Source organism: Salvia miltiorrhiza, chromosome 3, assembly GCF_028751815.1.
Source record: "Salvia miltiorrhiza cultivar Shanhuang (shh) chromosome 3, IMPLAD_Smil_shh, whole genome shotgun sequence".
Taxonomy (NCBI): domain Eukaryota; kingdom Viridiplantae; phylum Streptophyta; class Magnoliopsida; order Lamiales; family Lamiaceae; genus Salvia; species Salvia miltiorrhiza.
In genome coordinates this window covers 5,446,917-5,459,723 of record NC_080389.1, presented here as the reverse complement: position 1 = coordinate 5,459,723, position 12,807 = coordinate 5,446,917, and the positions used below count along the sequence as shown (strand labels likewise).

The window sequence follows — 12,807 nt, the reverse complement described above, 5'->3', positions numbered from 1 at the left end:
AGACAAACAAAACAAGAGGCAAACAACAAGGACAGAGCAGACACACAAGAGACCAGAGCAAAAACAAGGCAAGCATACACAAACAGAACAAAGAGAAAGCAAAAGAGAGACAAGCAGAGAACAGAAGCAGACACAACAGACAGCACACAAGAAGAAAACAAGAAAGAACAAGCAGCCACAAAGGCTGAACTTGCCAAACACAAGAGCTGAAAATCACCCAGGACCAATGTTCAAGGTCCCCTTGCAAGATTCCAGCTTTGCAACTGGTAGACACTTAGTGCCCATATCTGCAGGATTGAATTCAGAGGGAATCTTATTCAGAATCACATCACCCTTTTCCACAACATCTCTGATAAAGTGATACCTAACATCAATGTGTTTTGTTCTATCATGGAAGACAGGATTTTTGCACAACTGTATAGCAGATTGACTATCAGAGAAAAGCACAGGTTTATCATCAATAAACTTAATCTCAGAGAGCACACCACTTAACCAAATAGCCTCCTTTACAGCTTCAGTAACTGCAATGTACTCAGATTCAATAGTAGATAAGGCCACAATGCCTTGTAACTGAGACTTCCAACTTATGCATGCATCACATAAAGTAAACACATAAGAAGTAGTAGACTTCCTATTATCCCTGTCATTAGCATAATTGGAATCCACATAACCAACACATTTCACACCATTTCCTGACTTAGAGAAGAGTAGACCATGATCCATAGTGAATTTCAGATATCTAAAGAGCCATTTCATAGCTTCCCAGTGAGGGAGACCAGGATTTGACATGTATCTACTCAAACAAGAAACATCATAAGCAATATCAGGCCTAGTGCTAATCATCAAGTACATAACAGAGCCTATAGCATTAGCATAATGGATGTTTCTCATTTCTTCAAGATCAGAATCAGAGGTGGGGCATTGTTTCTTGCTTAACTCAAAATGGGACCCAAGAGGCACATTAACAGGATTGCAATTAAACATGTTGAACTTATGCAGAACTTGCTTCACATAGTCAGATTGATGCAACAAAAGAGTACAATTCTCCCTATTTCTTTCTATACTCATGCTTAGGATTTTCTTGGCATCTCCTAAATCTATCATGTCAAACATATCACATAAACATTTCTGAACATGCTGTATGGTTTTCAAACAAGGACCAAGAATGAGCATATCATCAACATATAAAAGCATGAATACAGGAGACTCACCACTCAAATGATACAAGCAATGATCAAAGCTGCTCCTAACAAAGTTCAAACTTTTCATGCATTGGTCAAATTTCAAATTCCATTGTCTTGGAGACTGTTTTAAACCATATAAAGACTTTTTGAGAAGACACACATGGTCAGGAAAGTTCTTATCAATAAAACCCTCAGGCTGCTTCATATAGATATCATTTTCAAGTTCACCATGCAAGAAGGCAGTAGTGACATCCATTTGTTTCAATTCCCAGTTGAAATGAGCACAGAGAGCAAGCATGATGCGGACAGTAGTAAATTTCACAACATGAGCAAATATTTCATTGTAATCAATGCCCTCTTTTTGAGTAAAACCTTTAGCAACAAGCCTAGCTTTGTACCTGACATGGTCCACCTCATTTTTAATCTTAAACAACCATTTGCATTCAACAATAGAGCAGTCAGCAGGTTTAGAAACCAAAATCCAAGTATTGTTGCCATGCAAAGAGTTCATTTCAGATTCCATAGCAGTTAACCACTTATCAGATTCTTCTGAATTGACAGCCTCAGAATAAGAGCAAGGTTCAGTATGATCCACATTATTAAACACATTAAAAGCATACATGGACAGACTATAGTCATCAAATCTAGCAGGCTTCTTCACATGTCTCATTTCCCTATCTTTTGCAAGCAAATAATTATCCAGGTTTTCATTCACATGCACATCATTTTGGGCAGGTTCAGGCACAACATGTTCATTCACAACAGGTTCAGGCTGAACAACAGGGTCAGGGACATGAGGGGGTTCAGTGTTTGGTTGAGCTTCCACCTCAAAAGGAATCACAGGAGTGAACATAAATTCATATCTTGCATGATCAAAAGTATTCAAGTTCTCCACCTCACTTGGAGCAGCAGAATGTGAGGATTCCAGTAAGCATGGGAAACTCAACTCATTGAAAGAGACATCTCTGCTAATACAAGTTTTAAAACCAGGCACAGATTTATCCCACAGCCTATATCCTTTAACTCCTTCAGGATACCCAAGGAAGATGCATTTCTTAGCTCTAGGCTCAAGCTTGTCAGGATTTTGATGCACATAAGCAGCACAGCCAAAAACTCTCAAGTTTTTCATGCAAATAGGTTTGTTCCAGAACACAGACTCAGGCAATTTACCAAGTAAAGGCACAGATGGAGACCTATTAATCAGATAGACAGATGTCATGAGTGCTTCACCCCAAAAGTGTTTGGACAGACCAGAGGCAACAAGGAGACTCCTAACTCTCTCAAGGAGAGTTCTATTCATTCTTTCAACCACTCCATTTTGCTGTGGAGTGTAAGGGACTGACTTATGCCTAATGATACCAGATTCAGAGCACCAATTATCCATGGCATGATTACAAAACTCAAGACCATTGTCAGTTCTAATGCATTTAATCCTTTTTCTAGTTTGGTTTTGAATCTGAACAACCCATTTAGACAGTTTTTCAAACACATCAGACTTATTTTTCATGAGGAACACCCAAGTTTTTCTGGAGAAATCATCAATCACAGACAAGAAATACATAGTTCCACCATGAGTTGGCACCTTTGCAGGGCCCCAGACATCAGCATGCAAATACTCAAGAATTTCAGTGCTAACATGCTTTCTAGGATAAGGAACAGATGCAGGGAATGCAGTCTTATGATGTTTTCCCAAAATGCAAGGTTCACAAAAAGTGATGTCAGAAATCTTGTCATTTCCAAAAGAATCAGCCTTTTTCAAAATCTCCATGCCTTTGTTACTTATGTGACCTAGTCTAGCATGCCAAAGTGCAGACTTATCATCATGAACCACATTTGCAGCATGTAAAGGCACAGACTTAGCATGCACAACATAGAGGTTACCCTTTCTAAGTGCAGAAAAGTAAGGCACAGAATCCTTCTTGAATTGAAAACTCAAGTGATCAACAGATCCAATTATCATGTTATCAGCAATTTGAGACACAGACAACAAACTGAACTTCAAGTTGGGAACAAATCTGACTTCAGTTAAAGTGAGACACTTTCCATTTTCAAATTTTAAACATACATCACCCTTCCCCATGATCTCACAGTTCTGCCCATCAGCTAAGGCCACATGTCCTAATTTAACAGGTTGAAGATTATGAAACATATGCTCAAAATGAGTGACATGAAAAGTGCAGCCAGAATCAATGAGCCATTCACTGGAACTCATAGTTTTTGAAATAGCATTTGAGTAACTGATGAACTGAAAATCATAATCATGCATCATGTACACACAATCATCCTCATACACATTGTTGGCATTCTGATTAGACTCTTCAGGGACAAATTGCCTTTTCTTCTTAGGGAGCTTGCATCTATTTATAAAATGTCCAGGTTTCCCACAATTCCAGCAAACTTTCCTAGGTTTTTGGTCATTGTTTTGGTTCTGACTTTGACCCCTATTCTCACCTTTCTGGTTATCAGATCTAGTGTCCTTAGGGTTTTCAAAGTTCTGCCCTATTGAAACTCTGGGGTTGATTTTTGTTGACATACAAGATCTCACCATGCATAGGTTTTGACTTAGCCATTTTAAGCTCACTTTCCTTAGACTTAAGCCCATTAATGATCATATCACAAGTGACTTTAGCACCTCCATATTTCAAAGCAGATTTTACTTCAACAAAAGGCTCAGGTATGGAGTTTAAAAGAATATGGGGAGCATACTTTTCAATGGAGTCATCTCCAGCAAGCTTTAAATCATGGAGCAGTTTATTGAAATTTTCCATGTTGGTATCAACATCTTTTGAAGAGTCCATTTGAAAAGACATGAACTGATTTTGCAAAGACCAAGTTGACACTTCAGATGGTGCAGCATATATAGCATTCAAGTTATCCCACAAATCTTTAGTGGTTATAGCCCCTTTTAACCTTTTCTTTAACCAAAATGCATTCTATCTTGATTTTCCAGTCCTGAAAATTAATCATCTCTGCCATTGAATGGCACAATATGCATGTTGTTCATGATTAATGCAGATGAGACAAGCAGGCAAGCACAAAGGACAAGAACACAGAGAACCAAAGTGCAGGTCAATACAGACCTGGAGAAGCCACTTAGGGTTACAGAGCAGTAGAGAGCCCAGATCTCAGCACAGATTTATCTGTAGAGCAAGGGTCACACTGGTCACCCTAGAGGTTCCAGATGACTTTTCTAAGTCAAGAACACCACAGAGGACAACCTCAAAAAGAGAAAACACAGAGAACAAACAGAACTTCGCAGATCAGCAGAAAACACACAAGTCACACAGCCAATCTTGACAGACCCTTTTCTTAAAGCTATCCAGGATACTCGCACGAGGAGACTCCTTTAAAGGAGAATCCAGACGAACTGGACCGTAGCAGTAAGGTCCGGACTTGGTTTGGAATACCAAGGGTCAGCCGGATTAAGCGGAAGCACAAAGAAAACAGCAACGCAAGACACCAACAAAGAAAAGAAAAGCAGCACCTTGAACCAAGCCTAGATCTATGAGCTAGGGTTTCAGCCGATTTACCAGAGCCAAACTCTTCAGGAGGAAGAACTGGACTTACCCCTATCCTTGCTCGTCGGGAGTGAATCGGCGCAGCCAAAGAGCGGCGGGGTGAGTAAGATGTGTTCGGAGGGTGCCCTGGCTAGGTCACCGTGGCTCTGATACCACTGTTGGGTATCTTCGCCTAGCCAGGATTACACCTCTTGTTTTCCGAATCTCCTGTCTTCCTCACTCGTGCTCAAGCACTTGATCTTCTTCTTCTATCTTCTTCGAAGCTTCAGGTCTTCACTTCACTTCTCTGCTCCTTCTTCTTCTTCTATCTCCTCTTTCACAGCTTCTCCTTGTTCCTTCTATTCTGATCTGCACAAGGGAGAAAGAAAGAGAGTAAAGAGGCACAAGTTCAGTAAAGAAAAGAAAAGGAGGAGAGAGTTCAGAGAGAGGGGAAAATATGTCCTCGGGACATGGTGGGGCTCAGATTTTCCCCTTGTACTCAGCAACCCTTCCGGCAGCAGGATGATCAAGGCCAAGAGATGGATTGAGGAGCAGCTTCTCAGATCTCAGATCAGCAGAGCCACCAACAGCAGGAGCCAGAAACAGGTCTCCGATGGCTCAGATCTTCTCAGGTAACCACCAAACAGGGCTCCGGTGAACAGGAAAGCCCGGTGATACCAACACCCACACAGGGAATCCTGTATTATCAAAGAAGTAACCACTATCTGAAAGGAATAGCAGAGCCTCTCACACTTTTGATAATACAGTTATCCCCATATGAGAGAGCATCAGGGATATAAAGGAGAGCAGCAGCAACGGGAGGGAGAATCGCCATTGAAGGCGATGGAGAAACCAAGGCAAAAGGGCGGTGGGAAGGTGGAGGAGGTGAGGAGTCGGGGAGAGAGAGAATTAGGGTAAGGGAAGCGGCGCTGAGTGAAATGAGAGAGAGAGTGGGGCTGGTGGGGTATATCAGAGAGGGAAATGGGCTAGGGTTAGGGATTAGGCTCGGTTCTGGGCCCTAAAGTTGGCCCAGACAAAAGAAAAGAAAATGGGGGTAAATGAGAAATGGGCCAACCTCACAGGTACCAGAGGTACCTAAAGGTTTAAACATGAAGAAAACGAAAAAGAACTTGAACACCAGGAATCAAAACTCAGATCAGAAGCAACTATTCTATAGTTTCTATTCTAGCTCCAAATTCTGCCTTTGATCTCCACGACCAAATTCTGAACATCCCACACCTTCCCTTCGAATCTACTCTCGTTACGTCGCTTCCAAAGTAGCCACACTGTGCACACCTATATCATCTTTAGCAACTTTCCACTTTTCTTATCTCTTCCAATATGAGTGAACCAGTTAAAATGCTGGACAATATTCTGAGGCCGCGCAGCATGAGTGCTGATCCATTTCTGGATTTCATCCCATATTTTTTCAACATTCGGGCAAAGAACAAAAAGATGATCCGTCGTTTCTTCTCTGGACACGCAGCAGTTGCATAAGAGTTCCTCGACTGTCATCGCGACATGCCTCTTAACTAAGTTATCACAAGTTGCTAACCTTTTTCTCAAACATCGCCAAGCATTAACTCTCGCCTTGTGAGGAGATGGCGTTTTCAGAACACTTTCCAGCAGCTCGGTTGGAACAATTGAAGAGGGTGGCTCGTTTCTAGCTGCCGCAATGGTGATATATGCTGATTTTGTTGAGTATTCACCATCCTTGGATGCCTTCCAATTCCACCCATCCGCTTTACCTGTACAAGGAGCAGTAACAGAGATAAAATCAGTCAAGGCAGAAATCGCCCCCCTCTCCCTCTCGAACGGTTCCCTTCTCCATTTGAACTCCCACTCCCACTTCCCTTCAACCCATCTACCCGACTCACCAATTGACCCATCCTTTGTAGCACAAAGCTGAAATAATCTCGGAAAAACAATACGAAAAGTAACAGTCAGAAGGTTAATTATTGAGTCAGGAAATTTAAATTGCTAGATTACTTGATTCATTCATGTATTTTTTCAATAAGAAAACCATTGGACTCTAATAATATTTGGAATTTATTTTTGAGACTTCAAAATTTAATTACAAAAACTTAATTTTTTGAACCGGCCGGTTATATGTTAAAATTAAGTTAGCTCAACACGACTAGATCATAAGCAGAAACAGGATCATATATACATACAACCCTCTGGAAGAATGTTCAAGAAAGACTTCAAGCGCATTGTACGTCGTCGAAAACTATAAAATATCGTTTATAAAGCATATCTCGGAGACTTCGGTTGTCCATATCCTCCAATAGGGAAGATGTATGGAGATTCTGAGGATCTTCTACTACTACCTGTTGTATTAGTTTGATAAGTAGCTCTTTAAGGGTGTGTTTGCTTTTTATCCCTCTAAATGGAGGGATAACAAAAATTTATGCCTTTAAATTTTTGCTTTCTTATCCCACATTTTACACAAACACCATTTTTCCTTCCTTATTTTCACTTCAATGAGGGATAATATTATCACACCAAAATGGAGGAATAATATTTGTCCCACGAAGCTTGACTTGTTTCTAAAAATGACAAAAAATTTACCCTTTATTCACATTTTTACTTTTTCATCTACCACACTTAACACACAAAATACCAATTTCTTAATTTCCGTGCCGAAAAAAATTGGGTCATGCTTCTGGGACGGAGGGAGTATCAAATATCCATTTGAAATAAATAAGTTAATAGTATAATTTAAAATTATAAAGTGATTATTTTTCTCTCTCCTCTTTCTTTTTCTATATTATTTCATTTCTCTATCTATCCTTATTCACCCCATGTTGTTATTATTATTATACAAAAATATTCATTAAATTTAATGTTATACTCCTACTCATTAAGTTGATAAAATTATTACTATAAACTATTTTAAATCGAATTCTAATATTTTAATTAACATATTTTTTTGTTATTAATTAATTTAAATCATAAATAATAATATTTTTACATAGTTTAAATTTAAAAATAAATAAATATATTGTGGCCTATGCATCGCACTGGAGGGCGTACTAGTATGCATAACATTACACACAAATATGCATAGTATTTTTCGACAGCAAGAGACATCAGATAGTTTGCATACTAATACTTTCCCATGCATATTTGGGTTTACCTTTATGCATATTGGTGTACAATCATATGCATAATTTTGACGACGACCGCGTAAAAAAATGGATTTTCGGTATAAAAAAAAATTAAAAATAAAAAAAAAATCGAAATGACCATTTTACCGTGGAAGCATTTGGGAGGCTGCTGCCATGTGGCGTGCTCCTAGCACGCCACGTGCCCCCATTGTCTGGTCCAAATTTGGACCTATATACTATGAGGGGAGTGGATACTACAGGATCTCATCCCTATATATATCCACTAGAAAAATGTGTGAGGAATGGTAAGAATTAATCAATAATTGGTGGACGTCGTTTTCCACCAAATAATTCCTGCAGAATTATCAAAACTAATTAGTATAATGACAAGCAGGGTCGATCCCACAGAGAGTAGGTAAATCATTCAATTCCCTAAAATCTAAAATTTTGGTGATGCCAGCACGCCCTAATTTTGAGAAAATTAATTATAACTAAGTAATCAAATAACTCAAATAACAATCTAGAAATTAATTAATAAAAGGTAACTCGGCTCGAATAAATCCACACTAATTCAAAGCTCTGATCATCGACGCAAAGATTAATTAATCCCTATCAACCAACTAGTTATAGGATACCGTGATACGTACTGACATACCCCAATTCCTACTTACTGTGTCGATAGGCGGCTGGATACGCTAGTCCTGCCTATTCCCTTATTAAAATATAACCTAGCTGGATACGCCAGTCATAGATTTAATATTCTAATAGCAATAAGAAGAAGAAACCCAGTTTAGATCAATTATCCTAGATACGCTAGTAATAATTAACCTACCAATTTATTCATACTACGAACACGGTAGCTTTATCACTAATCAGCCATATTCCAACAATTACGGATTGAGGGAACCAATTGACTGTAATCCAATTTAATCTAAGTTGATCAGGCTTAAATAAAATCGAAATTATCTTTAAACCCTATGAATAAATCGAAATCAATAGGAACCAATTTTAAAACCAATTAGGTCTCACAGATTAATAAATTAGTGCTTTATTATTCTCGCCGAATTAAAAGTTTAGCCACTCATAATTAAACTAAGAACAATTAAACAAATAAAAGCAATCATAGAATAAGCAAAATACGAAAATAAAAGAATTAAACTAAGAAGTAAAATAACAAAATCAAATTCCAATGTTGAATGATGAAACTTGAATCTGCACTTCAATGCTAAAGTCAACTTTCAATTCTCCCAATTAATCCTCAAGTCTCGAAAAGTGCTCTCCTTCAAAATCAACTAAACTAAGCTAATGATTAAACTAATTCTTAAAAGTCAAACTATGTAAATTAAAGCAAAGTAGTACTCCCTCCGTCCCACTCCAATAGGCTCACTTCATTTGGGCACGAAGATTAAGAAAACTTACTTTTTAGTAGGAAAGTTGTAGTAAAGTGGTGTAGTCCACACCAATTAAGTACAATTTTTTACCTAAAAAGGAAACTGAGCCTATTGGAGTGGGACAACCCAAAAAGGAAACTGAGCCTATTGGAGTGGGACGAAGGGAGTAATAGATATTGGAGAAATGGCGGCTCCTTCTCTAAACAAGTATATATATATATATATATATATATATATATATATAGGAATGAGATCATATAGATCCCAATGCTTATAATAGATCCCTAGATCCAAATCTTGACCACACATTTATGACATGTGGCGCATCAAGATGGTGACACGTGGCAAGGATTCCAAGGCAAAATCTGGAGGGGTAAAATTGGAATGTAATTTTCGGATTTAATAATTAAAAAAAATATATTTTTTTTAGATTTTCTCAAAATAGATATATTTTAGATGCATATAGTTTCACACAAAGATGCATAAAGTTTTCACATGAAATGCATAACTTTGAACAGAAAAATGCATTTAATTTTTCCAGTTTTGGTATTTTCACCACCCCACCCCATACCACCCCCCCAATCCAGCCCACAGCACCCCCCAACCCTCCCCATTACCACCCCCCAAAAATATGCATGTTTCACATGCATATAAAATCAAACAAAAATGCATAAAGTTTTCACATAAAAATGCATTAAATTATACAAAAAATGCATTTCATTTTAATAAATCTGGTAGTTTCGCCATCCCACCCCTGCCCCTGCCCCCTGCCCCCCCACCCCACCCACCCCCCACCCCCACCCCCCCCCCCAAAAAAATTTTTTTTTTTTTTTTCAAAAACTGATTTTCTAATTGCTGGCCCACCCCCACCCACCCCCCACCGACCCACCCCCCACCCCACCCACCCCCCCACCCCCACCCCCCCCCAAATTTTTTTTTTTTTTTTCAAAAACTGATTTTCTAATTGCTGGCCCACCCCCACCCACCCCCCCACCCCCCCACCGACCCACCCCCCACCCCCCCACCCCCCCCCCCAAAAAAAAATTATTTTTTTTAAAACTGATTTTCAAAAAAAAAAAATTTTTTTTGGGGGGGGGGGTGGGGGGGTGGGTGGGTGGGGGGGGGGGTCAGTGGTCAGAAAATCAGTTTTTGAGAAAATAAAAATAAAAAAAAAATTTTTTTTGGTGGGGGGGGGGGGTGGGTGGGTGGGTGGGTGGGTGGGGGGTGGGGGTGGGGGTGGGTCAGTGGTCAGAAAATCAGTTTTTAAAAAAATAAAAAAAAAAAATTTTTTTTTTTTGGGGGTGGGGGGGTGGGTGGGGGGGTGGGGGGGTAGGGGGTGGGTGGGGGTGGGGTTCTGGGGTGGGGTGGGGTTCTGGGGTGTGGGGGGTGGGGTTGGGGTGGGGTGAAATCTTATGCATATTTATATGAAACTTTATGCATTCTCGTATGAAACTTTATGCATCTAAAATATACATATTTTGAGAAAATATAATTTTTTTTTTTTTTTTTTTTTGAATTTCGAAAATTACATTCCAATTTTACCCCTCTCCAGATTTTGCCTTGAAATGTCTTGCCACGTGTCACCATCTTGATGCGCCACATGTCATAAATGTGTGGTCTAGATTGGGATCTACGGATCTATTATAAGCATAGGGATCCACCGGAACCCAACCCTATATATATATATATATATATATATATATATATATAGGGTTAGTATCTATTGAGAAAAGCTATAAGATTAAGAATTAAGAAACAATCCTACCCTTTGATCTACTATAATCTCGCGGCTCTGAAAATTCCTGAAATTGGGTAATTCTAATTCAACGAATTCAAAATAACAATATTTTACATTAAATAAGGGTAGTCATGTAACTTTTATTTGACCAAATCAATGCACATCCAATTCATCCTTATTTTTCGACATTCCATTAGCAACTCATTCAACAAAATTGATTACGCTACCACCATAATCCGAGACGGCAGATTTGGAATACACGAAAATGACAGATTTTGTAGAACGAGATCGTTGTTGGGAACTTTTTAGTGGCGATTTCTCCGACGATGGTGGAATCTTCGCCGCCCGATGAGGAGATTGAATCTGAGAAGAGTAAGGAGAAATTCGAGTGGTACACGGTGTGGTTAGTGTGCGATCTGGTTAAATTAGGTATGGCGGCGAAAATTGTTTCAAATTTTAGTTGAATGTTTAATCGAATTGTGCCAAATGATTTGTTCTCTTTTTCATCTTTTTGTTGTGGAATCTGTCATGTTCCTTCATCTTATTAGAGTTTCTACTTGTTTGCACCAAGCGCTAATATGTGAAGGAATGATCACTTGGTTTTTGAGTTAGCAATTTCTAAATTGTTAATTAAAGTATTAATTTGGTTTAGAAATGTGGTGCACATTATGCTATTTAGATTTTTCTTATACATTGTGTTAATTGTTCGGACTCAGAAAACACAAAAAATTTCAGCATCATTATGTCAACCACTAAGAATGCATGGTGTTAATTCGTAACCTTCATTTGCTGCAGGTAGAGTAAATTAAGTGATGCCCAAAAGTGTGTTATGAGCGCTCCATTTGTATTAAGTTACTGACGGATCTTACTTTGGCAAGAGTTTAAAGACAATGCTTTCCGTTGATTGGCACATTGTTTGTGACTAAGATGTCAAAAATGGTGCTTGCTTGTGGAGCCATTCGTACAATGGTGGGTTTGATTCTAGATCTGGCCAACTTTCTTTCCTTACAACTATAATGGTGAAGTGGTGGAGAATCATAGTTCAAGTTCATATTATATATATACATTGTTCAACGTGTAGATAATAAAGTTCATTAAAATGGAAAACAAGACATATGAAATTGAAATAAAATAATACCAGATGATTATTGCAATTTAACCATATATTAAATAAATTCAACAAATTGTTCAGTATGTTCACCCAACTTTGAAAAAACAAGTTCATATTATATATACACAATTTAATATTTTAATTTGAATTTGTATAGATTATGTATACAGATTTGGTTATAAGTTCATTAAAAATATATAATAAGTTCATTCAAATTGTGAAATTTCAATACAGAAAAATGTTATGGAGATTGATAAGTTTCAATAAGTTCATTAGAAATATATAATAAGTTCATCCAAATTGTGAAATTTCAATGCAGGGAAATGTTATGGAGATTGATAAGTTCCAATAAGTTCATTAGAAATATATAATAAGTTCATCCAAATTGTGAAATTTCAATACTTTGTTCGTAACTAAAAATTAAAATTTTGATTAATTTTTACTTGTATTTGTTCAAAATCGGTTCAATATAAGTTCAATGAATTTAAATTAATATAAAAGTGATAAAATTAATACTGATTATAAGAATAGTATCAAAATGTGTACAACACAAATACAAAACTTGTTAAACTAAAAGATTTGCGTGAGATGACGAACAATCTTCCATCATATCTTCCTATAAAAAAAGGATTTCATTAAGATCTTGTAAGGTAAGTAACAGATATAGTGGCAGTATAAATTACAAATGTGACCTTTGTTGGAATTAGTACGCATAATCATACGTTAATTACTGGCCGTTATATTGTTGAAATTCAATGAATGAGATTGTTTCTCAA

The 12,807-nt window shown here is 37.9% G+C and overlaps 1 protein-coding gene and 1 long non-coding RNA gene across 2 annotated transcripts; one reads left to right on the top strand and one right to left on the bottom strand.

Annotated features, from left to right (window-relative positions):
• Positions 1 to 5,977: 5,977 nt before the first annotated feature.
• On the bottom strand, positions 5,978 to 6,679 carry LOC131018188 (uncharacterized). Its single transcript, XM_057946911.1, has 2 exons — positions 6,671 to 6,679; positions 5,978 to 6,586 (listed from the first exon to the last, which is right to left on the bottom strand). Exons 1-2 carry the CDS (start codon positions 6,677 to 6,679, stop codon positions 5,978 to 5,980), a joined length of 618 nt encoding a protein of 205 aa, XP_057802894.1.
• Positions 6,680 to 11,066: 4,387 nt separating this feature from the next.
• LOC131017175 (uncharacterized) lies at positions 11,067 to 12,086 on the top strand. Its single transcript, XR_009099461.1, has 2 exons — positions 11,067 to 11,349; positions 11,716 to 12,086. It is a non-coding gene; the product is annotated as an uncharacterized LOC131017175 (long non-coding RNA).
• Positions 12,087 to 12,807: the final 721 nt, after the last annotated feature.